The sequence below is a fragment of the Oryctolagus cuniculus genome, chromosome 6, assembly GCF_051225735.1.
Source record: "Oryctolagus cuniculus isolate XC-2025 breed Fujian yellow rabbit chromosome 6, ASM5122573v1, whole genome shotgun sequence".
Taxonomy (NCBI): Eukaryota; Metazoa; Chordata; class Mammalia; order Lagomorpha; family Leporidae; genus Oryctolagus; species Oryctolagus cuniculus.
The window spans coordinates 165,862,428-165,887,301 of record NC_142872.1 but is presented as its reverse complement, the minus strand read 5'-3'; the positions used below and the strand labels follow the sequence as shown (position 1 = coordinate 165,887,301).

Genomic DNA, 24,874 nt, shown 5'->3' with positions numbered 1-24,874 from the left:
TTGCTGTACGTCCTCTCTGCTCCGCTGACCATCGTTCTCTCAGTTGTTTCACAAGGCCTCCAGCTTTAGAGACACCGTGACTCTGTTCTTCCCGATTTACCTACTTAAAATAAAGGTCCGCGTGTCTGTCTGAGGCTTACAACATGGTTTCATGACTCGCCTATGAGGGGCCTCCAGAAAGTTCATGGAAAAATGGAATTACGAGGTAAGCCTGTGTTAATGCGGACATGTTTGAAATCTATACATATGTAATGCATTTATATATATATATATGTAAATGTGAATTTTTCCATGAGCTTTCTGAGTACTCTTTGTATAGGTAGTAAAATGGCTACTAGAGTGGAGTGTATTAACGTGTCATCTTGATGTGGGCAGTGAATATCTTTGTGCATTTGATATTTTTTAAAGATTTATTTATTTATTTGAATGACAGAGTTACAGAGAGAGAGAGAGAGAGAGAGGGAGAGATCTTCTATCTGCTGGGTCACTCCCTAAATGGCTGCAGTGGTTGGGGCTGGGCCAAGCCAAAGTTGGGAGCCAGGAGCTTCTTCCTGGTCTCCCGCCTGGGTGAGGGGCCCAAGCACTTGGGCCATCTGCTGTTTTCCACGTGCACTGGCAGGGAACTGGATTGGAAGCACAAAGCCTGTACCTGAACCAGTGCTCCGGTGTGGGATGCTGGCATCACAAGAAGTAGCTTTGACCCACTTGTCGCTCCCCCTCTTCATGGAGGAACGACACTAAACCCTGCCTAGGCTTCATATCCGAGTCACGGCACCATTATGTCGCTCCCCCTCTTCGTGGAGGAGCAACACAGGACCCTGCGCTGTTCTTTCGTCTGCTCGGCCCTCCCCGGGTTTGCTGCTGGTTCTTCCCGGGTTGGCTACTATCCCTTCCACCTCCGTGGAAGGGCAGTTCCCCCTGGCCACATTCCCCACTTCCGCAGGGGAGCGGCACACCGCCGGCCGGCTCTTCTCGGGGGCTGCACGGGTTCCCTTAGATGTTCCCCATAGATGTTCCTGGTGCATGCCGTCTCTCTCCTCCTTTATAGTCCTCCTCCGCCAATCCCAACTCGGCTGCCCACACGCCGAGTACGCTGCTCTCCTCCAATCAGGAGCAAGTCCTACAGTTTATTAGTTGAACTGGAGGCAGCTGTGCGGAAGCTGTTTACTTCTCTCCCAGCGCCATATTGTGGGAGAGCAGATGCATAGAATAAGTCTTAATTCCAGTAACTTAGTCTAGTCCGAGCTGCTCCCCACACCACTGTGCCAGAACCCTGGCCCCTTGAGCTCTTTTTTTTAAAATTTTATTTATTTTTATTTTATTTTTGACAGTGTTGGACAATGAGAGAGAGAGAGAGAAAGGTCTTCCTTTGCCATTGGATCACCCTCCAATGGCCGCGCGCTGCGGCTGGCGCACCACGCTGATCTGAAAGCAGGAGCCAGGTGCTTCTCCTGGTCTCCCATGTGGGTGCAGGGCCCAAGCACTTGGGCCATCCTCCACTGCACTCCCTGGCCACAGCAGAGAGCTGTCCTGGAAGAGGGGCAACCGGGACAGAATCTGGCGCCCCTACCGGGACTAGAACCCGGTGTGCCGGCGCCGCAAGGTGGAGGATTAGCCTAGTGAGCCATGGCGCCGGCCCCCTTGAGCTCTTTTTAAACATGCCACATGTAAATGAGATCATGCAGTGTTTTTCTTCCTGTGTCTGGCTTATTTCACACAGGAAGTCTTCCAGTTCTCTCTGTGCTGTGGCAAATAGCAGGATCTCGTACTTCTTTAAGGCTGAATAGTATCCCGTTTCTCTCTCTGTCTCTCTCTCTCTCACACACACGGTTCTTTATTCACTCCCTCACCAGTGGGTGTGTTGGTTGTTTCTGTGTCTTGGCTGCAGTGAACATGAGGGTGCACGTATCTGCACAAGGCCGTTCTCCCTCTTTGGGTCGGTAGCTAAGGGCGGGACTGGAAAGTCTACTTTTAAGTTTCTTTGGGAGCCTCCGTGGAGTTTTCCCAGCCGCATTCCCACCAGCCGTGTGCTGGGACTCTCTTCCCACGCAGACCAACAGTGCCATTTGTGAGAATTGAGCGTCAGTGTGGTCCCCGCTTATTAGCTGACAGTCCGGGTCAGATCCGGGAAACACTGTTTCAGCTGGGGTCCGGCCTCAGCCTTGCTTTCACCTCTGCCTTCTTCACTTTGCTGCAGAGAACGGGGGCGCGTTTGCTTGTCCTCGACCTGTGGTCTGCCTGTTTAGAAAACCGCACTGGCCGGGTGCTGACGCGGCTGTCTTGCGTGGATGCTGGGGAGAAGCAGGCGTGAGCTGTGACATCCTGACGTGCCGGCGTTCTCGCCGGTGTCGGCTCGTGGAATGGCAAAATGGCCTGGGACCGCTCATGGTCGGAAGCTCTGGCCGTCGGGTTTCCTGCCGCTTAGTGAGGCGACAGCTCGTTTTCATTGAGAATGCTGTTTTTCTGTGTGAATTCTTTAATTTCTGGGGTGGAAAAATTGAGTTTCAAAGGCGTTAGATGCTCTGTCTACAGTCACTGGCAGATACTCTGGTCAACATGGACAGGATGTATTGGATTTTAGTGGAATAATGAGTGCCCTCCTCCCACTGACTAGAGTGTCTGGGGTGAGAAGCTGGGTGTGTGGAGTGGATGTCAGCAGCCGCCGCGTGGGGCCTTGTGCCCGCTCCCCTCTGTCACATGGGTGCCTGGGCAGGTTGGAACAGGAGGATGCAAGCCGACCCCGTTTCTCTGTGCAACCCGGAAGAAATCATGTCCTGTCCTTCAAAATGTTCAAGGAAAATGGAATTAAAAGAAAACTTTGTTTCAGTAAAAAATATTTTTGAGATTCATGAATAGATTTTCCATAATACACGTTTTTCATGAACTTTTTTTTTTTAGGATTTATTTTATGTATTTGAAAGGTGAAGTTACAGACAGAGGGAGATAGAGAGATCTTCCATCTGCCGGTCCTCTCCCCAAGTAGCCACAATGGCCAGGGCTGGGCCAGACTGAAGTCAGGAGCCAGGAGCTTCTTCCAGGTCTCCCATGGAGATTCAGGGACCTAAGCACTTGGGCCAACTTTTGTTGCTTTCCCATTAGCAGGGAGCTGGATCAGAAGTGGAATAGCTGGGATTTGAACCAGCAGCTGTATGGGATGTTGGTGTTGCAGGTAGCAGCTTCACCCACGACACCACAACGCTGGCCCCTTCATGAACTTTTTGAAGCCTCCTCAGCTGAAAAAAATCTTAAAAACAGAGGCACAAAGCATAGTAAGGTGCATCTCAAATGTAAGCCACCGAAATTCAGTAGTTACCAAGCTTTTTGTGTACTTATTTTATCTGTTGCTTTTTTTGTTTGAGTTATTTAAAAGAAAATCCTGGCCACATTATGTCATTTCACATCTTCATACTTTAGTATGCCTTTAAAAAATGGACATACTCTTATATTACCACAATGTTAATATCATAGTTAAAAATTAATGTTTAGGGACTGGCACGGTGGTGCAATGGGTTAAGCCTCTGCCTCTGGCACTGGCATCCCATATGGGTGCTGAACATAAGTCTTTAAAGAAATTAGATTTTGGTAGCACTGATAACCATGCATAATGAGATTTTCCAGATTATCCTTGAGCTAGTCTATCATGTTCCAAAGGGGATAATAAAGCCTCCCTCCACTTTTGTTGCAATAATAATTGAAGAATTTTTTAAAAAGATTGATTTATTTATTTGAAAGGCAAAATTATCAAGAGAGAGGTGGAGACAGAGAGATCTTCCATCCACTGGTTCACTTCCCAAATGGCTGCAGTGGCCAGGGGTAAACCAGGCTGAAGCCAGGAGCCAGGAGCTTCATCTGGTCCCCCATGTGGATGCAGGGGCCCAAGCACTTGGACCATCTTCCAGTGTGTTCCTAGGCCATTAGCAGGGAGCTGGATCGGAAGTGGAGCAGCCAGGACTTGAACCGGCGCCCGTGAGATGCTGGCCTGCAGGTGGAGGCTTCACCTTCTGTGCCACTGCACGGGACCCTCTCTTTACCCCTTCTTTTACAGAAATTTTGTGGGAAAGTATCATGTACCTATTTTGTATAAAAAGTATTGAAGTTCTGTAAATATACCAAGATTTCTTGCCTTCAAGTTTTTTTTTTTTAAAGATTTGTTTTTATTTATTTGAAAGACAGAATAACAGAAAGAGAGAGAGACAGAGAGAGATCTTCCATCCACTGGTTTACTCCCCAAATACCCTTAATGACCGGTGCTAGGCCGGTTGCAGCCTGGAGCTCCGTCTGGGTCTTCTGTGCTGGTACAGAGGCCCACAGACTTGGGCCAGCCTCTGCTGCTTTCTCAGGCACATAAGCAGGGAGCTGAATTGGAGGTGGAGCAGCTGGGACTCAAACCGGCACCCATGTGGGATACTGGCGTTGCTGGTGACGGCTTTACCCGCTATGCCACAACGCCGGCCCCTCCTTCCAGATTCTGTAGCCTGAAGAGCACAGCATGGTACTTGGCCTGCATTAGTGCTCAGAAAATGCAAGGATGGGCAATGGCCGGGTTTTCTTCCCTTTAAGGAGTTTGTGTCCCGAAAGCCGTATCTTTACTTGTGAACCTTTAAAAAAGAGTTCACAGTAAAATCACATATGCTGTGACCACATCCACCATTTTCTGAGTTGATCTGTGTGTAGGCCAAGGGAGATAGTGAGGGGCCCTGGCCTCCAGATTCCATTCTTGAAATGCCGCTTCCCACGGAAAGAGCTCAGGGCTCCATGGAGAAGGGATTCAGTTCTAGGTCAGGGGCTGGGGACGAGCCAGAGGAACGGAGGCTGTCGATGAGAAATGGGCACAAGGACCACCCCAGAGAGACTCCTGCTGGCCAAAGGTGGTACCACTTGAGCAGCACAGAGGTGGCAGCCAGTCAGATCATCACCAGCGCCCGCCTGCTCGTCATGGTGCCAGTGTGCACACAGCTTGGAACTGATGGACTCCGGCTCCTTCCTCAGTAAAGCGTCTTCCGCACCACGCATTGGCCCTCCTGTCAGTGTCCTGTGTTTCAGGATCCCCAAACGCTTGGTGGGGAAACTGTCCTCCCCCGTGGACAAATTCTGGGCTGTAAGCGCTGCGCACAGCATCAGCCCCTCTCTGTCCATTTTCTGACATTTACTTTGGTGCAGCAGGATGCTGATGGCGTTATAGTTGTCACTGGTTAGATTTATTCAGTGCTGGTTTCTGTGGGTCACCGTTGTTTGGCGCATTATCTCATTTTATCATTGGTGATTCCTTGGCTCCTTGCTGCAGCAAAACGGCTCTCAGCAGGGTTGAGTGATGTCCCTTAAAGGATTGCGTGAGGAATGGGGAAGGACCAAGCCATTTCTTCAGGCGTGGGTCTGACTGCCCTGCCCCAGGCCCCTCCTCACGCAGACCCCTCTGCTGCTGTGGTCCTCAGGATCTGTGCCTTTCCCTTCCATGGTGACTTTGACCTTTGAGGCCAGAGGCCTTGCCCTCCTCAGCCCCACTCACCCCCAGCTCCTTCCTTAATCCTTTAGGGAGACGGCCGCACATGCATTTAACTGCGCTTGGTCTCCATTTTCTTCATTTGGAAAAGGGGGCTGATAACGCTCCTGTCCTGAGTCGGTGCCCGGTCAGCTGCTTCTGGCGTGGGTGTCAGGAGTCTGAATGTCCATGTGCAGCCTGTCCCAGACAGCAGGCTCACGGGCATGGTGGTGCCGCCTCCCTCCATCCCTCCCTGCTGATGAGAGGGACGGGGTGAGGTACAGGACAGCACTCTTTATCTCAGAAAGCTCTGCATTCGCGCAGAAATGCTGATTTCTAATTATTACTTGCTTAAACATCTGTCACACAGAACAGACTGTAGACTCCTTGGGGACGAGTCTGGCGTCCAGCCTGGCCCCTTTGTGACAGCTGGGAAAGTGCTGTTCGGTCGCAGGCACACTCCTCCTCCGTCCTGCCTGCTGGCTGCCTTGGAACTTGGTGCGGATGCATTTCCTGGGCCAGTGGAAACCTCGTCGAGGAGCCTGTCTTGATGTTGCCTCCATCCTTAGGCCCTCACGTGGAGCAGCTGCTGCTGGATGTCTGGATCCACCAGGGGACGCCCTGCACAGCCCTCGCCTCCGTGTCCGAACCTGTCTGCCGCGGGGCGCTCAGGACACACCGCGGCTGCCCGTCTGTTTATGAGCCTTTATCTTGTGTTTGTGTTCTCTGCAGAGAAGAAAGATGTGACTCAGAGCCTGGAGAACTACACCTCCAAGTGTCCTGGGACCATGGAGCCCATCACCCTCCCGGATGGCCTCACCCTGCCCCCTGTGCCCTTCACCAAGCTCCCCATTGTCAGGTAAGGTGGGCGGGGCTTCCCCCACCCCACGTGTAGAGATCTGGAGAAGAACTTCCATGCTTTCCCGGCTGACAGCCATCCTGGGACGTGTGGACGCGAGAGCCCAGGCCTGTGGCGTCCCACAGTGACCCCAGGCACTTGCCTGTTCAACGGCAGAGCCACATCCGGACCCAGGTCTGCCTGGGCTGTGACTGAGACCAGTGTGACCTCGTCACTCTCCTACCTACAAGCTTCCAGTCAGCTCCTTTTTCTCGGGCCACATGGCCCAGCAGCACAGGAATGGGAGAAACTTCTGGAACACGCCAGCAGCTTTCCGGCCTCGGTGTCTTTGCACGCGCTCTGCCTCCTCCTGGCATTCGTTGTCCCTGACTTTGGTGTCACCCATTCCTTTGTTCATTTATTTTAGAGAGATTTTTCTTTCTACGATTAATTCCAGAGGCACAGAAATAGACAGATAGAGATAGAGAGATACGGATTCTGTCCTCTGGTTCACTCCAAATGGCTGCAGTGGTCTAGCCCAGTCCTGAAGCACAGAGCCAGGACTCAGTCCAAGTCTCCGACAGGGGTGTCAGGAACCCCATCACCTGAGCTGTCACCACTGCCTCCTGCGGTCTGCGTTAGCAGGAGGCCGGAGTCAGCTCGGTGTTGAGCCCAGGCACTCGAATGTGGGAAACAGGCACCTTGGGTGGTGTCTTGACCACTAGGCTAAATGCCTGCCTCCCCTCCCTGCGCCTGTAGATTCACGGCCAGCTCAGTTGCCTTCTGGGTGCAAAGCCAGTCCTCTGGTTTCCATGGTACATTGGTCACCTCCGTCCTGGCATTCGCCATCGTGTGTGGTCCAGGAATTGCCTTCCCATGTGACCGTCTCTCCTGCCGGGTCTAGACTTGAGACGGTGGAGGCCTGTGACTCCTACAGAGTGGGCACCTGTAGAAATGGATGAACTGACCTCAAGTGATTTCCGTGTCCCTGACCCATCTGAAGACTGTAAAGAAGCTTGGACATGGCTTTGCTGCTGATGCGGGTGCTGTGACCCTAGGTGTCTGTGGAATCACTCAGTCTTCTTGGGGTTGGGCTGCTGGTCCCCGCCTGCCCCCACATTGAGAACAGCCCTAGGGCATGAGGCTTCTGTGAGCACCTCATGCAGCAGGAGTGTGTGGCGTGGGGCTGCTCAGTGTCTCTCTCCCCGCAGCTCCTTGAAGGCAGGTGTGGTGTAGCCAGAGCTGAGTGACCCCCAGAGCTGGGCTGGCAGGGCACCTGGCACACATATTCCTGGCAGGCGTCCAAAGGGCACTCCTGAGTGGCTGCTCAGCTGGAGCTGGCCAGGGCAGTGCCCACAGGCTGGGCTGCAGCCTGAGGGCTTGCTCTGGCTGCCACTGGCTCTGTCTCGGGAGGGATGTGCAGCAGTGAGGCATGGGTGGGCCCGAGGAGAGCGCAGGTGCTCCGCCGTGCCCCCTGCCTGCTGGGAAGGGGGGGCTTCCTTGTGGGCTTCTCTCTAAGGCGTCGAGTGGAAAGTGTTTGATTTGGGATTAAGGGCATGATTCTTTTTTTTTTTTTTTTTTTTTAATAAAAGACTAGAAAAGCCTTTCTTAATTTTTATCTGCATCGTGGCTTGGATCATTTTTAAATTTAGAAAACCTTGTATAATAGAGCACTCTGCACTTCATGGAACGTTCTGGGCCTTTGATGCGAGCAGGCCTCTCATCAGTGGAGCTGGAAAGGGCTGTTCCTCACAGGGCATGGCCACCAAGAGGGGACTTGATCTCCCAGAGACGCCGGAGGGGAGGGAGGCTGAGCTGTCCAGGCAGCCCTGGAGCTGAGACTTGAGGCCTTGGGTTTGTTCTCCACTAACCTGGGGCCTTGGACAAGGACGTAGCCTCTCTGAGCTTCGCTCTCAGGTTTCCCACAGGCTTAGAAATGGCCCCTTCACGGGCTGTTTGGTTTTATTTCGCCATGGCGCCTACATACACCAGCACCAGCATAGTTCCTGGCCCATAGAAACACTCAGTGAATCTCTGTTGTCTTTTTTTTTTCTTTTTTTTAAAGTTTTTTTTTAAATTTGTTTATTTGAGAGCTAGAGTTACAGACAGAGGGAACAACAGAGAAAGGTATTCCAATCACTGGTTCATTTTCCACATGGCTGCAGTGGCCAGAGCTGGGCTGATCTGAAGCCGGGAGCCTCTTCTGGGTCTCCCATACAGGAGCAGGGGTGCACTCATTTGGGCCATCTTTCACTGCCTTCCCAGGCCATTAACAGAGAGCTGGATCAGAAGAGGGGCAGCCGGGACTTGAACTGATGCCCATGTTGGATGCTGGCCCTGCAAGTGGAGCTTAGCCCACTATGCCACAGCACCAGCCCTTTGTTTTTCTTTTTAAAAGATTTGTTTTTCTTTTTTAAAGATTTATTTGTTTGTTTGAAAGGCAGACTTAGAGAAAGAGAGTGGTCTTCCATCCGCTGGTTCATTACCCAGATGGCCACAACAGGCTGGGCCAAGCTGAAGCCAGGAGCAGGAGCTGCATTCAGGTCTCCCACATGGTGACAGCGGCCCAGATTCCTAGGCCATCCATCTTCCACTGGCTTCCCAGGTGCTCCCAGCAGGGAGCTGGGTCAGAGGTGGAGCGGTCGGGACTTGAACCAGCACCCAAGTAGGATGCAGGCTTTGAAGGCTGCTGCTTAACCCACTGAGCCACAACGCTGGCCACGTTTTCTTCTTCTTGGAGACATTTTTATGCCCACACTTCCCAACAGTGCATGGATCACGTAGGCCTGGTGTGGTGTCAGAGTGACAGCAGCAGCTCCCTGCCTCGCATCCTCATCGCACAGTGTCCAGGAAAACAGAAGGAAAGGTGGGGGCCATCCTCCCAGGGGCCTCGACAAGTGTCGCTGTGCTTTCCACCGCCCCAGGTCCACGCCCCCAAACCTTATGATGGCGGTGAAGCTGCAGGATTGTTGGCCACTGGGGCGGGGGTGGGGGAGTGGACGTTAGGAGTCAGCCCTCAGTCCAGGCCCCATGCAGTGCGTTGTAACCCACTCAGCCTGCCATGCTGTCCCGGGCACAGAGGCCATGCTGTGGGGCCAGACAGCACACTGGTGGGAGCTGCCCTTCCCTCCTCCGAGAGGGAGGCCGTGGACAGCGCTCTATTTTGTGAGGTGTGTTGCCTCTTCCTGAGCTCGTGACATGGTCTGCTAGAGGGGCTGGGTCTGGGGGCCTGTGTTTTTATCCAAGATTGATTTTCATGCGCAGATACACATTCGCCTACTTTAACGTGCTTGCCAGCTTTTGCTTGTGTGCTGTTCTCCTCAGTTTCCGCTGCTTGGAAAGATAAGGAATTAGGACAAACGTGATGTCCTTGCTCTGTAATTCTTCAGCCTCTAGTGTTTTTCTTCTCCTGTCCAAGCAAGATCTTTCTTCTCCAGAGATATGCCCTGGGTCGTGCTTCTGGAACAGGCCGTGGGAGCTTCCTCCTCCGAATCCCTCTCCGTCACAGGCATCTGATGCGTAAGCACTTCTCTGGGCTTCAGGAAGGAGGAACTGTAGCTAACAGTTATTGATGGGACTTCTTAAGGCCAAACATTAATAACTTCCTTTAATGTAAAATTGGAAAAACCATAGGATTCTGCCCAGTAGACTTGTATCCAAACTCTGTTTTCTGTAATTAATCGTGTGACTGTGGGAGAACCATTTCGCTTCTCTGTGCCTTCATCTCCTCCTCGCAGAGTGAGCCGCTGGTGCCGAGCTCCTGCGAGGACTGAGTGAGACGCTGGGGAAGTGCAGTGGAAGCAGCAGAGGTCTCTGCAGGTCCGTGTTCTGGAAGCTCCAGGGAGCTCTTGCACTGATTAAAGTGACTTTACCGTTTCCTGCCAGTTAATGCTTTTGCCTATACATACAAGTATTAAGTTATGTCAGCTGAAGTAAATCCATCGCTCCCTATGAAATGAAATGTGACTTTATTTACTCTTGAAAATTCATGTTACTTAGAGCTGGAGCTAGGAAATGAGGAGTGCTTGTGTTGGTCCATGTGTCTCTCATCCGATTGTCATCTCTCTCTGTCACTCTCACCCTCTCATCTGTCCATCCATCCATTTATCCATCTTCCTGTCTCTCTCTCCCCATCTGTTTTTATAATCTATCCATCCACCCACCTACCTTTCTGTTTGCCCATCTGTCTATATATCTGTCGATTACCAGTCTGTCTGACCGTCTTTCTATCTATCCATCTTTCTATCTATCCACTGTCTGTCCTTCCACCCATCTGTCCACCTGCCTACTTTGCTATATGTATACTTATGGTTTCCTGTAACATATTATTATATGATAAACTCCATCCTATTGTTCTGATGCTTGCATCATTCCTGATTTGGCCAGTGGGGGCCCCTTCAAGAAGACGGCTGTGTCCTTTGTCACATGCGTAGGGTTCGTTTTATCTAACACTCCCCTGCTCCAGCCCTGCAGTCAGCCATTTCTTCAAGAGCTCTGGCTCCTTGCAGTGGAGGATGGCATGTAGAACGAGATCGCAGGTGCTGGGTGTACACGTTGCCCCCGGAGGGCCTGCTAGGCAGAGTGTCTGTTTACGTACATGTATTACGTGCACCCAGGGTTATGTCTGGAGTTATTTCTGTATTTGGACACCTTGAAAACCACGGGGTCATGTGGGTGCCTGCAGTTGCAGCCCAGCCCAGCCGGCTGTGTTGCAGGTGTCTCACATCTGCAGCCCCTTCTCTGGAAGTGAGGACCCTGCCCTCCACTGTCGTGGACAGCTACCTCTCTGTTTTCTCGTCTGTCACCTGTTGTTGTCCTGTGTGTCTCCTTGTGCAGCTCTACCTGCCTGTGCTGGGCCACTGCTGCACCCATCCCATGGGCCCGTCCTGCTCTGCCTGGACCCCGTCACCCATGCTGGGCCGGTGCAGGCACCCACCTGGCTCTGCCCTCCCTGGTGGCATCAGGACTGACTTGTTAGGGGCAGGAAGGGAAGGGGGTGAGTGCTGTTGGATGCGTTTTGATCAGTGAAGACACTCGTCCTTAGACTCTTAGTCTAGCCTGCTCGGCTCGCCTAGAAATGGTTCAAGTGGTTATTGTGCGGGTGCTGTTCTGCCTTATTTCCTAGAGCGTTTGCAGCAGCACACATAAATATACATTAAAAATAGTCCTGCCAGAGTGATGGGAGAGCAAGGGCGCGATGGGAAAATAAAAGGACAAGTTCTGTTAGTACCTAGTAGTCTTAAGGTACCATGTGAGAGCTGGAAGGGGCAAAGCATGACCCGGCTGTGGCCAACAAGAAGTCAGCCTGCTGGGTGCTGAGGTCCTCTGTCTCATGAGCAGACACGTCCAGTCCCCCTGGGGAGACACGTCTTCCTGGTGACGAGGCTCGTGGGGTCTCGGGAGACCTTGGGTACAGAGGATGGCTTCCTGCACAACATCACTGCAGAGGTCTCCTCCAGTCCCAGCAGTCGGCTGTGCACACGCAGGGTGTGTCGCCCCAGTGTGCTCACCGACGGCCAGCGGTGTGGCTGGCTGGCTGCTGTCTGGCTTGCTCCAGCACCACCACCAAGAATGTCCAGAATGACGGATGGACTGCTGACACATCAGCTTTGCCTGGTGAATGTGATTTCTCCTAAGTGAGCTTTTGGCAGGAGTCAGGCAGCACCTTGCAGAGTTATGTTCTCAGGCATCAGAGAGAGGCGGCTGGGCGTGGGGGTGCTGACTGAGGGCGGCAGCTGCCTGTCACAGGTGCTTGGTTCCTGGCAGTCGGCCGGCGAGCTGGTATGGGATGCTTAACTAGAGGCACCGCATGCAGGTGGTCTGCTCCTCCTCAGTCTTGCTTCTCATCCTCACCTAGAGTTGGAACATGATGTCAGAGCCAAGTCCTGCACTGATGGGATGCGAGGGTGGAAGCCTCCTGCAGTCCCACTGCCTAGGAGTGCCTACTGGGAGATCCTGCATTGATGGGATGCGAGGGTGGAAGCCTCCTGCAGTCCCATGGCCTAGGAGTGCCTACTGGGAGATCCCAGGTCTTTGGTGGGTGTCACCCAGAAAAGATAGCTCTCATGTGATTGTGGATGCCTGAGTCGGCCCAGCGGTTGTGTCCCCTTCCTGGCTGGCCAGGGGGTCCTTCTTCTGTGTGCGCTCCACTCCTGCCATCTGCTGCCCTCAGAGATGCACACCAGATGCCGCGTCCAGTCTTGGAGTTGAACCTCCAAAAACAGTGAGCTACATAAACCCGTCTTTCTGCATGGGTATTTGTCCCAGGTATTTTGCTGGCTAGTCCTATACAGCAGCTCTGTGGACTGGGCCATAGTCTTCCTCAGCAATCCAGTCTGTGGCTCTTTTAATGTAGTAGCCGATGATTTCAAAGTCCTATGCCCAGGAACGCTTAATTTAAAAAAATATTGCACGTCCCCCTGCTGGCTGCAGGAAGCCTCAGCGGAGGTGCCTGTGGAGAGTGAAGCACCTTGTTAGTGCTACGCATAAGCTGCCTGGAAGGTCCCTGCCTGTGCTGGAGAGGGAGGGAGCACACCTGCGGTACAGAGCTGTCACACGCACCTGAGGAGAGCCCTCCTCCTGATTCTGGTGCCAGAACAGATGATTGAAGCCGCTTTCCTTTCTGTTGAAGTCTCTCAGTTTTTGACGATAAAACCGTTTTAGCAATTTACAGGAAAATACTTACCTCTTCTCTGGAGCAGGAGAGCCTGAACTAACCTCACCCCTAAATGGTTTCAAGTAATTATGATGCAAATTAATAATAAAAGAGGAGACAAAGTGCATTTCTATTTTAATTCTATTGCAGAATTCAATTAATCTAATATGTATTGAGTGCCCAAGACGGGTCTGGCCCTGTGCTAACTGCCAGGGACTCAGTCATGGTCAAGGGTGACCTCATCTGCCAGGAGGGCTGCCAAGCCCTCCGTGGGCACTGCTGTCCGGAGGTCCTGCCGAGGACAGTCAGTTCAGATTACAAGCCTTCCACTTGATTCTCCACAGAATTGCCCACAGAGGGGGATGACCAGTAGTTAGAGCACCAGCCACAAATAACCATGCAGACCAAAAGCACACCTTATTAAAGAAGAAATAGGTGCCATTTCCCGCTCTCCAGTGAGCCTCCGAGTTGGGGTGGTGATGGGTGGGGAGTCTGTTTTTTTAGGAGCTATCGCTGAGCTCCTACCTGGCAAAGAGCCCTAGAGTTACTGAAGGCATTGAAATTGCTAAGAATCAAGGATCTGAATCCTCCAGTTAGAGTTCTGAGTGCCTTTGGTGCTTTTGCAACTTAAAGTTTAGGTTTAATTACGCAGCGTGAGGAGGGATCATACACATTTAATCACACAGAGGCTGAGAGGCCCAGCACTGAGGCAAGCTGTCAGCCTCACAGGTGCCCAGGGTGCGGGCCCTGTGCTCTCAGCAGTTGTGAGCCCTGGTCCTGCATTTTCTCCCCTACTTGGTATCCTCCTGGAAGTAGTTCTCAAGCCAGGGCTGTTGGAGCCAGTGAGGAATGTCTGTTGCATTCGGGAGTCAGAGCGGGGAGGTCCTGTCCTCCCCTGCAGTGTGGTCAGTGCAGGACCTGGAGCGTGGGCGGCCTCCACCTGTGGCCCGGTGAGGCCTCTCACAGCCATCGCCCTTCTGTTACCTGCTCTCCAGTGCTGCCTTCCACGCTTCCCCAGAAGGCAGGCTGAGGAACTAAGAGGGGAGGAGAGAAAGGGGTGCTGTTTGTTCTGTCTCTTCCCTCCCGTCCACTTGGTTTTTGGTTGCTTTGCCTGATTCCAGTTAGCCACGGTGTGCTGAGCAGAGCCAGGCTTTCCAGATGGAATCTGAAAGAACATTCCTTCTCTGGGGCTGCTTGCCCCAGGGATCCTGCTCCGCCACAGGCAGTGTCACAGGCCGAATGCGTGAGTTCTGTGGCGATCTGTGCCAAACAAATTATGTTGTCTTTAGGGAGGACCTTGGACAGTTTTCTGTGGTGGTGGTGGGGGCATATTTTATAAAATGACATAGACGCAGAAACTTGAGCTATGACCACTCAGCAGGGTGCTTTTCTGGCTGACCTTGCCTTCAGTGCTTTGCCGCGATGAAGTCTGATGCCAGCCGGGCCCTCTTCCAGGCCCCCGAGCTCTCTGGGGCTGTTCCGTGGTCCTGGCTGCTTCACCTTCCCTGCGTCTGGCCTTACAGTCGTGTAGGGAGAAAGCAGGAGGCCCGGGTATCGCTTTGCCATGCTTCCTCTGGGAGGGACCGGCCTGGCTCCCACCCCTTCCCCGGGGTCAGAGCTGCTCCCGTGGCCTTATCTCTGGGAGGTGGGGGTGGAGGGGCATGCAGGTGCGTTGCCGCAGGGTTGCTGTCATACCTGTTCTCCCCCATCCAAAGGGGGCTCCTTGTCGTCTGGGTCCCAGACCCAGCAGTATTCCTGAGCTGATCCACCACCTTGCCAAGACAATCTCCCAGGAGAGACACCCCCCCCCCCCCCGCCATGGTTTCAGAGCCAGCATCTCCTGCTGTCATCCATGTCCAGCTGTGGGATTTGGGGCTGTGCACTTAATCTCTTGTTTGGTAACGACACCCAAGCTGAGACAGTGGATGTGATGCGTCAGTGAGACCACACAGATGAAGTGTGGGGTTGGTTCTCGGTGAGTGTCTGTGAGCCGACCCACCCCAGGGAGGCAGAGTAAGGGTCAGGTGGCACTGACGGGAAAGCAGAGGTGCTGTTGGCCTCTGACCTCCTGGAGCCCAGGGCAGCCCAGCCTGCTGGTTGCAGTAGCAGTGGGGGCTCACCCTGGACCTTGTCTGTGGGGCCAGGGGAAAGCGGCTGTGCCCCTGCCCCGGGGCGGGCGCGTTTCTGGGACCTCCTGGGCTCACTGTGTGTGGCATTTGGCCGCCTTGCCTGGCTGCTGACTTTGAGGGCTTTCCCTTCCTTTGGTTCATCTCCTCTGACCGATCCACTGTTGCTCCCACACGTCCTGTGTCTGAGGCCAGGCCATTGTGGCCGCTGACGTCTCTGTGCCATTTGTCACAGGCGCGTGAAGCTGTTGAACCTCCCCGCCAGCCTCCGGCCACAGAAAATGAAGAGCGCGCTGGGTCAGAACGTGTCGGCCAAGAGCCCCTTCATCTACTCGCCGATCATCGCGCACAACCGCGGGGAAGAGCGCAACAAGAAGATAGGTAGGCCCCGTGGCCCCAGCTCTGTCCCCCGCCCTGCCTCCCGCTGCCCCTGGCGCCTCTGGATGTCAGCGCAAAGCCCCAGGCTGGCCACGTGTGTGCCTTTCCTCCCTCGGAAGCTTGTCTGGTTGGCTGCCTTTGGCAGGCAGCTGTCCGTGGAGCTGAGTTTTAAAGATCTGTTTCATCGAAGGCGTTTTCAGGAAGGTCCCAGGAACTGGAAAGAGCTGTGTTCATCGAGTGGCAGTGGAGATGAGCGTGATCTCACACGGTCCGTGCCGACTTCCCACCCAGCAGAGAAAGCTCCGCTCCGGGGCTGGGCCGTGTCCCTGGTGCTGTTTCCCTGTGAATGCGGGGAGAGGGGGAGCAGAACCCTGGTTCTCTTGAAGACCTTGCCTCTGCCCTTCCGTCTCCAAGCTCCCCGCCCCTTCCCAGCTACAGCCGCTCATGTCTCTTCTGTCACTGGCCCAGGGCACAGTGTGCCCCAGGCCTGCCCTGACCTGTGTCCTGGTGTCCTTTGCAAGGCCTGGCCATGGCTTGAGCTTTCTCCCTCACTGCCCTGGAGACAGACCCCAGGGTCTCCTTGCATGTGGGGCGGGGATCGCCCGTCATGCTGGTTGGCCTGTGCGTCCCCATGACTCAAGGGGCAGGGGGCAGGGGCCTGCATTTCCTAGACAAGGAGCCCGAGCTTAGGGAGGGCTGGCCCTGGCCAGAGGCTGACCACCCTTGGTCCCCTTTTGGTGTGCAGGCCCAAGGCCGCCAGCAGCTCTCTCGCTCTCGGCTTTTGATCCTCGGCGCTTTCTGTGCTGCCTCTTTATTTCCATTTTTGATTCCCGTGCCTCCTCCAGAATGTGGCCGACACGTTCTGACCCCCGCCACCTGCCTGTCCTGACCCCCCGCCTCTCTCACCTCTGCTTCTCAGATCCAGCCACGTGACTCCTTTCTGCTCTTTGAACACCACGACTTGTCCCGGTCCCATGGCTTTGGTCTCTGCCTGGACCTTGTCCCGCTGCTGTCCCTGCCTCACTCACAGTCACGCAGTTTGGGTCTCTGTTCAAATGTCGCCTTCTCAGAGGGGGAATCTGCTGCTCCCAGCACTTTGTTTGTTTGTTTATTTATTTTTTGACAGGCAGAGTGGACAGTGAGAGAGAGAGAGACAGAGAGAAAGGTCTTCCTTTTGCTGTTGGCTCACCCTCCAATGGCCACTGCGGCCGGTGCATCGTGCCAGGAGCCAGGTGCTTCTCCTGTTCTCCCGTGCAGGTGCAGGGCCCAAGCACTTGGGCCATCCTCCACTGCACTCCCGGGCCACAGCAGAGAGCTGGCCTGGAAGAGGAGCAACCGGGACAGAATCCGGCACCCCGACCGGGACTAGAACCCGGGGTGCCAGCGCCGCTAGGCGGAGGATTAGCCTATTGAGCCGCGGCGCCGGCCTCCCAGCACTTTGGAGGCTACCCTGCCCTCAGCATCCCTAGCTTGCCCCTCAGTAGTACCTTTCCCCTACTCAAATAGACGTTTGCCTCTTCATGGCTTCCCTCCCGCAATGTAGCAAGAGGCCGGGAGCTCTGTGCTGCTCCCTGCCCCGTCCCTAGTGCCCACAGCACAATGAAAGAGTGAATGGAGTGGACGGAGCTTGCCCAGGACCTCACTGCCGGGGGAACTGGCCTCGCAGCCCAGTCTGTGCTGTCCGCAGTGCCGCGTTGTCCCCGGCAGAAGGGACACCGGAGCGCTGTGTGGAGCTCCTCATCGTAGTGAGTGTGTCTCCTGTAATCCGGCACTGCTGGCCTTAGCTCCTGGCAGGGCCTCACCGTAACCATCACCAGCAGCTGCAGGCTGTCAGAACTCCCTGGAAACAGTGCGTCTGGAGGTAAAGTTGTCTGCTCCGCTGCAGGGCGAGGCCGAGGTGGGAGTCCTAGACAGACCTGTGCTCTCTGTCCCTGCAGATCACTTCTTCGTTCAGACGCTGCTTGAGAAGAGGCTGGCTCGTAGTTTTGTGCCTTTAGTTGTCTTGTTAATTTTGGAGGAGTTGATTTTTATCTCGTTTTATAGATGGAAAAACAGACTAAGAGAGAGGGTTTCCTACAGGTTACTCAGCTGGTTAGTGGCAAAGCCAAGAGCTGGGCTCGCACATCCCCAGACCAAGTATCCCGCTCCGAGGGGTGCTCTCTGGTTTGCTCTAACGCACATGCGCACCTGGTGTGGGCCCCAGTTAGATGCAGATGACGCCTGGCTCCTGAGGGCTCAGGTACAGCGTCCTGGCTTCATGGTGGCGTGGCAGCCACCTGTACACCATTCTGTCCTTTGCTGTCAGTGTTCAGTAAATCATGTGAGCCCAGCTCCTGGCTGTGTAAGTATTCCAACCACGTTGACACTGGGCTGCACTGAGCTAAGCCAGAGGGGTGCAGCCTGCCCCTACCCACCCAGTTCATGCAGGCCGGACAAGTGCATGGGGAGTCGAACAGGGAGACAGGATGTCGGTGAGCGTTCTCCAGAACCACAGGCCAGCACAGCACAGGTGCTCCTGGGTACCTCCCCTTTGAGCCTGAGCAAAGACTGAGCGCTGGGGAGGCGGGGCCAGAGAGGCTCTAGAGCAGACTTGTACGGAGGGCTTAGGGGCTGGAGGCCAGGCTCCTCCTCTTGAGGCCAGCTGTGTGATCCACGGGGCCCAGCACAGCAGGGGATCGCGGGGCCCCTGGTTACAACATTATTAAGGATTCAAAGACAGCAACATCAGAGCCTTAAACCCAAGGCTTCGGAGCTTGGCTTGGAGTCTCTGCCTTTGTGGCTCGTGCCCAGCATCCAGCCTCATTACTGTTCTTTGTTCTTAAGCAGTTGATGGGCTTCCTTTTGTGAACGAGGCCCGGCGCCGACACCAGGTGGGAGTTCTCATCGTGGTGGGATGCTGGTGCTGCAGGTGCCTGTTCACGGAGAGGGTGGAGACCGAGGGGTGCACATCGCCTGCCCTGGGCCGGCCAGCCAGGGCACGGCAGGGCCCGTCTCCTTCCCTCGGCTTAGCTCGGCACTCAGGGACTGACGGTTTGTTTACTTATTTTCATTTTATTTGAAAGGGAGAGACTGAGAGAGAGTGAGGGAGGGAGGGAGACGTGGAGAGAGATCTTCCATCCACAAGTTCACTCTTCAAACGCTTACAACAGCCAGGGCCGGGCCAGTTCAAAGACGGGAGCCCAGAACTCAGTGATCCAGGTGGCAAGGACCTGAGTACCGAGCTGTCACCTCCTGCCTCCCGGGGTGCACGTTAGCAGGAAGCTGGAATTGGAGGTGGAGCAGGGATGCAAACCCAGGCATTCTGATCTGGGATGCAGGCATCCCCAGTGGTGTCTGAACCGCCGTGCCACACGCCCTCCGCTCTTGTCCTCTGTGGTACGGTTTCCATCACAGTAGGAAGTGCCTGCTCATCTGCTCGTTCAGTGGGTGATGTCAGACTTCGTGCTTTTCTGAAATGCCTGTAACTGGAGGCTCAGCTGAGACGCATGGTGTTTGTTGAACACTCACGGGTGGGAGAGTAGACTCTGTTCCGCGACTTCTGATAGCTTTTTGACAGAGTTCTGCCTACAGTGTGAAGACTCGTGTCCCTTTAGCCTGAGATTCTAGTCTCTGTAAGTCCATCTTTAACCGGGCACTGGAGGTGAGGCAGACCCTGAGGGCCAGTGCTAACCACCTGTGCTCTGCCTGCACTGAGTTCCCGGCCTGAGTGCCTGTGTGCAGGCTTCGTCTGGGCCCTGCTCTGAGAGGGATGACGGCACCCAGGGTCCCAGGCAAGGCCTGGAGGGGTGAAGAGATAGATTCCTCCCTCTTGTGAAAGGACCTTGTGGTATCCACAGATCAGGTTGAGGTCACTGCTGCCAGGCAGCGTGGCCTGGACAGGATGTGGCAGCCTGGGGTTGCAGCCTAGCCCTACAGCCCCCACTCTGCACCGTGTGACCTTGGACACCGTGTGACCAGGCCACCTGGGCTGCACATGTTCCCTCCATACTGTGGGCACGCTGGGAGCTCACTGGGAGCCTTGTGCTGAGGGTCAGGTGAGAGAATTCCTGAAGTCCCTGCAGATGACGTTTGCAGCGGCACTCGCGTGCCTGGGGCTCGGTTCTGGGATGCAGCAGGCAGTCAGGAGCGCTTCCTCCCACAGGCGGAGGCAGACGTGGCCACGGAAGCACCTGTCTGCACAGGTGATAACGGGCACAGGGGATGGGCCGTTCTCACTGCCGCTGACTCCTGCTCCCCTGCTGTTTCAGGGAGGGACTGTTGAGGCAGGGGCATGGGCAGGGGATTGTCTGTTTCTGACAAAAATCGCTTCTCACAGACTCAGTGATTGACCTTAGACTTACCTGACGTGGACGAAGACCATCAAAGTACAAATTACTCTTTCCGGCACCCTGGAAAGCACAATGATGATTTTTTGACCATGAGAGAGAACGGATCTGTGATACCAGGCATAAGGAGCTGTTTAAGACACAATGAGTTCTTCATCTTTGGTTGGGGGTGGGCTGGGTGCCAGTCCCCTGCAGGCCAAGGGAGGCTGCTAAGGGTGGAGGGGGCAGGTGGGATGAGCACAGCTGCCCTGGCCCCTTTGTGGAGAAGCCCCTGCAGCTTACCAGAGGCTGACGTCAGACCCCTGCAGAGGGAGGGCAGCCTAAGTCCCAGGAGCTACCGAGGGGCAGCCTGGTGGAGGGAGAAAGAGCATGGGTTCCGGAGCTGACAGCCTTGTGTTTTGAGTCTCAGCAATGATTTATCAGGGCTTAGGATGGGCAGGCCCCCACGCCTGTCAGGTAGAGTTTTCCTTCTTTGTAAAATAAGACAAGTGCTGGTTCTGACCAGCTGGCGGTCGGTCCTGCACTGTGTTACTCGGTGCCATCCTCTCGTGAGTGGATCCAAGATGCCAGCTCCCGGTCATCATCACCGGTGTGGTGGAGCTGGTCCTGGACCCTGTGCAGGCTGCCCCGGCACAGGGTGTTTGCAGAAGCCGAAGGCTCCGTGAAAGCCAAGGAATTCCGGTCAGCAAATGCTGGAAAAGTCTCTTCTTCCCTTCTGCCACCATGTCTCTGCTAGGCCCCCCCGGAGTTCCCAGGCCTGGGCCAGAGTCCCTGTGGCACAAATTGCCGGCGGTGGTATTCCCAGGCAGCTTTGCCCACCTGCTGAGACCCCGAGTGCCTGCCTTGTGACCCCGGGGTCACTGCTGTTGCCCTGGGGTGAATACAGACAGCAGTGGGGCAGCCGTGTGGAAGGGCTTCCTGCCTCACGCGGGGTCTGACTTTCCTTCTCTGCCTCCCAGTTTCATAGCCGGTGTTCCGGGTGAGAGCCAGGCTCTGCCTGCTGGCGTATCTTGGACGCCGGTCGTAGGTGCCCTGCTGGTGTCTCGTTGCTTTGTAAGAAATCACCAGCTTCCCAGTTTAGAGCAATGCAGATTGATTTCCTCACTGTCTGTGAGATCAGGGCGTCTAGTGCAGTCCTGTGCCCAGGCTGTGTCCACATCTGAGGCTCGTCCAGGGGAGGTCTGTGTCTATACCCCTCTTGTGTCTTCAGCCATTTCCCTGAGGTGGCCTCCCTCAAGTCCCCATACCCTGCTGGCCCCAGCCCCTCCCTCAGGTCCCCATACCCTGCTGGCCCCCAGCCCTGCCCTCAGGTCCCCATACCCTGCTGGCCCCCAGCCCTGCCCTCAGGTCCCCGTTCACCCTTGCTGGCCCCCAGCCCCCCCCTCAGGTCCCCGTTTACCCCTGCTGGCCCCCAGCCCCGCCCTCAGGTCCCCGTTTACCCCTGCTGGCCCCAGCCCCTCCCTCAGGTCCCCGTTCACCCCTGCTGGCCCCCAGCCCCGCCCTCAGGTCCCCCTTCTCCCCTACTGGCCCCCAGCCCCTCCCTCAGGTCCCTGTTCCCCTGCTAGCCCCCAGCCCCTCCTTCAGTTCCCTGTGCTGCAGGCTTGAGTTCCTAGGGGCCACCCCTCCAGGAGGGGTCTGGCCGCTTTTATGGGTGCACTTGATCACGTCTGACCCATCTAGAACAATCTCCCTTTTGAGGAACTCGGTCAGCTGGTTGGGGACCTTCATTAGGTCTACAGGAACCATTCACCTGTGTTCTGTCGTGTGGCCTGGTCATCATGTTCACACTCAGGGTGTGCTTGGGGTCTTGGGGTTGTTTCAGAGTTCTGTCTCCCCCAGTGGCTGCTGAGTTACAACTGACAAGGAGGTGGGCTGGGTGGAGAAGGCATGGTCTTGGGGGGCACAGGTGACCCACACTCTGGGCCTCTTGCCAGTGATCCCAGCCTTCTTCCTGCATTGACAGCCTGTGGGCCCTCAGTGCTGTGTGCTGTAAGGGCCACACCAGGTCCAGCTGTAGCTTTGTGAGGTAGCCTTGGGCGTGCCAGCGGGAGCGCAGCCTGCAGAGGGTGGGGGAGGCACCCTGTGTGTACTGTCAGGACGACGGCGATACCTTGCTTTGCGTGGTTTCAGAGAAAGCAGGGGCACACCACGCTTTGAACTCCCATCTTGCGATGGCCGTGGCAGGACCGCCTTGGTGGGAAGAAAACTAGCCGTCAGCGGGCTGATCTGAAACCCGTGAGAAGTTCAGAACTACTGCTAACCCCAGGGTTCTTTCGTGTGTGTCCAGATTTCCAGTGGGTTCAAGGGGACGTGTGTGAAGTCCAGCTGATGGTGTACAACCCCATGCCGTTTGAGCTCCGAGTGGAGAACATGGTACGTACCGCCGCCGGGGCCTCTGTGACCGAGAACTCCAGCGTGTCACTGAAACGCGTCTTTGCTTAGTGTTAGAGGCACTGATTCTGGCACACATGTCTGCTTTGCCGAGATGGTAAGCGTTTGGCGAGTGAAGTCGTGTTTTGGCATTACCATGTCTCATGCTTGCTGCCGAGTAGACATCGGAGGCACAGAGCAACTTGGGGCTTGTGCATGCACCGAGCTTCGCCCATTGGCTGAGGTTGGAAGTCAGCGCTTTGGAGTGCACAGAGCTTCCTGGAGGTTGTTGTGCTGCTGGGAGGGGACACAGGGACGGGCGCAGAGGGAGCTGTAGGGAGGTGCTGTGTTGCTGCGCCACGTAGGTTGTGGAAGAGTCACGCCCTGGGCCCATGCTTGCTTGGGGCACTTGTGCCACCTTCAGGCTACCGTGGGTCCCTTCCCAAGGTTGTCTGTGTGCGACGTGGTTGGGTTCCTTCTAGTTTCATAACTGGTGTTCCAGGTGAGAGCCAGGCTCTTCCTGTTGGTGTCTCGCTGAGGGCCATACCCCGTGCCAGGCCTTGGGTGGGACCTGGGGGATACGAGGGCCCATAGCCGCTGAGGGCCATACCCCGTGCCAGGCCCTGGGTGGGACCTGGGGATACGAGGGCCCATAGCCTCATCCCTGGTGTGGGGGTGCATGGCGTCTGCCTGGAAGAGACGCCCCTGCTGGCTGGGCCAGACTGCAGGGTAGAGCCACAGTTTGCTGTGGGCCAGGACTGTTGGGCAGCCCTGCTGCGTGTGGCTGCTCCCCGAGCCTGTGTTAAGCCTGCAGTCCTGAGACTCACTGAGGACCGGTGTTTCCCCAGCTGTCGGACAAGGCTGCACTGGCCTCAGGACATGGCCGTGGTCAGCCTCTACAGTGGCCGTCTGGCTCTTGGAATCCAAGGGGGGAATTTACCCCGAAGTGGTTGAATTGTCAGATGCCTGCTGCTGTTTCTTGTACATTTTTTTTTTCATTTTAAAAGTAGCATTTTTACCTGGTTTAAAAGTAAAAAATGATGTATTTTAATAAATCAGCAAGGGTGGAGACTTAGACAAGGGCAAAGCACCACTTGGGTCTAGCCGGCATACCACGGTGCTGTGTTGAAAGCTGACTTGTGGAACGCTTCAGACGTGCACACGCCACCCACATTTCAGGCAGGCGGCGGTGGCCACACCGCCCTGGCTGTTCTAAAAAGACAGAGAGGCCAGAGTGTCTGTTAGAGATGGACGTGCCCTGTCCACTGCACCCCTCCACACGCACACAGGCAGATCACTCCACGCCTGTGCCTCACATGCGGGCGGCAGGCGTGCGTACTGCTCCCAGAGTGTCTTTGCTGCCGGTGTTCCCTGTGCACAGGGTTAGACAGTGCATGTGCATTCCACACATCCAGCCGTCTACACCACGCGCACATCTGTGCATGCCGTTTTCAGACATCCGACCTCACACCGAGGCCCGGCATCTTGCTTCCCTGCGTTCCGTGTTCGCGCCCTTTCTCCCAGCACACCCACTCTCCTGCCTTGTCCTGCCACAGATAAAAGAGGTTTGTTTTTTTCTTTTTAAAGATTATTTATTTATTTGAAAGTTGAGTCACAGAGTCCCTTTGCTGGTTCACTCTCCAAATGTCCGCCCGAGCCAGGGCTGAGCCAGGCTTGAAGACAGGAGTTCTGTCTGGATCTCCCACATTGGGCTGTCTTCTGCCGTATTCTCAGGCACATTGGCAGGCGGCTGGATCGGAAGTGGAGCAGCCAGGATGCAAACCAGCAGCTATGTGGGATGCTGGTGTTGTAGGCAGCGGCTTTACCTGCTACACCGCAGTGCCGACCCTGGATCTGAGAGTTTGAGGGCTGCCTTGACTACCAACTGTGGAAAGTGGACCCCCCCCCCCCCAACAGGGCGGGACTCTCTGTGTCTTGAGTTCTTTAATTTATCTCAGCAGGGTTCTGTAACTGTGACGAAATCTTGCACATTATTTGTTAGATTTACTCCCAGATAGTTGGAGTTTTTGGTGTCTTGTTAATTTTTTTAAACATTTTATTTTCCAATAGTTGACTGGTAGATTGTTGACATCTTTTAGATTGTGGGAGACCAGGAAGAAGCTCCTGGATCCTGGCTTTGGCCTGGCCCAGCCCCGGCCATTGCAGCCATTAGTGGAGTAAAACAGTAGATGGAAGATCTCTGTCTCTGTTTCCCTCCTGTTTTCAAATAAAACATAAGTCTTTCAAAAAAAGATAAATAAAATTTTTCCTTTGTGTTCATATTCCCATTTGGTACAAGAAGAAAGCAAAGCGAACATCAGAAACATGGTGGAGAGGGCCAGAATCCAGGCAGCGGCTGTTGACCTGACGCCCCGTGCGTCACGTGTGCCTGGGCTCTGCAGTTCTCTGTGGGTTCTAGAAGCCGCAGCCTTCCACTGCCTTGCTCTGGGCTGCCAGGCGTGCGGTGCAGGCTGGTCCTGCTCACGTTGCTCTGTGCCTTGCTGCAGGGGCTGCTGACCAGCGGAGTGGAGTTCGAGTCGCTCCCCGCAGCGCTCTCCCTTCCGGCTGAGTCTGGTCTGTACCCGGTGACACTCGTGGGGGTCCCGCAGACGACTGGAACGATCACCGTGAACGGTAAGGGCTTTTCCGATGGCTGCTGTTGCGGGGCTGCCACACTGCTGCTCCGTACACCGGGGGCCAGAG

The 24,874-nt window shown here is 55.0% G+C and overlaps 1 protein-coding gene across 4 annotated transcripts in view; it reads left to right on the top strand.

Annotated features, from left to right (window-relative positions):
• Positions 1-24,874, top strand: part of TRAPPC9 (trafficking protein particle complex subunit 9) — a 564,887-nt gene that overhangs the window by 125,505 nt on the left and 414,508 nt on the right. For all 4 annotated transcript variants that reach the window (XM_070075538.2, XM_089335766.1, XM_089335765.1 and 1 more), the window contains 4 exons: positions 6,212-6,338; positions 15,334-15,479; positions 22,089-22,174; positions 24,679-24,805. In XM_070075538.2, the coding sequence (XP_069931639.2) occupies positions 6,212-6,338; positions 15,334-15,479; positions 22,089-22,174; positions 24,679-24,805 (486 nt within the window). The remainder of the gene's footprint in view (positions 1-6,211; positions 6,339-15,333; positions 15,480-22,088; positions 22,175-24,678; positions 24,806-24,874) is intronic.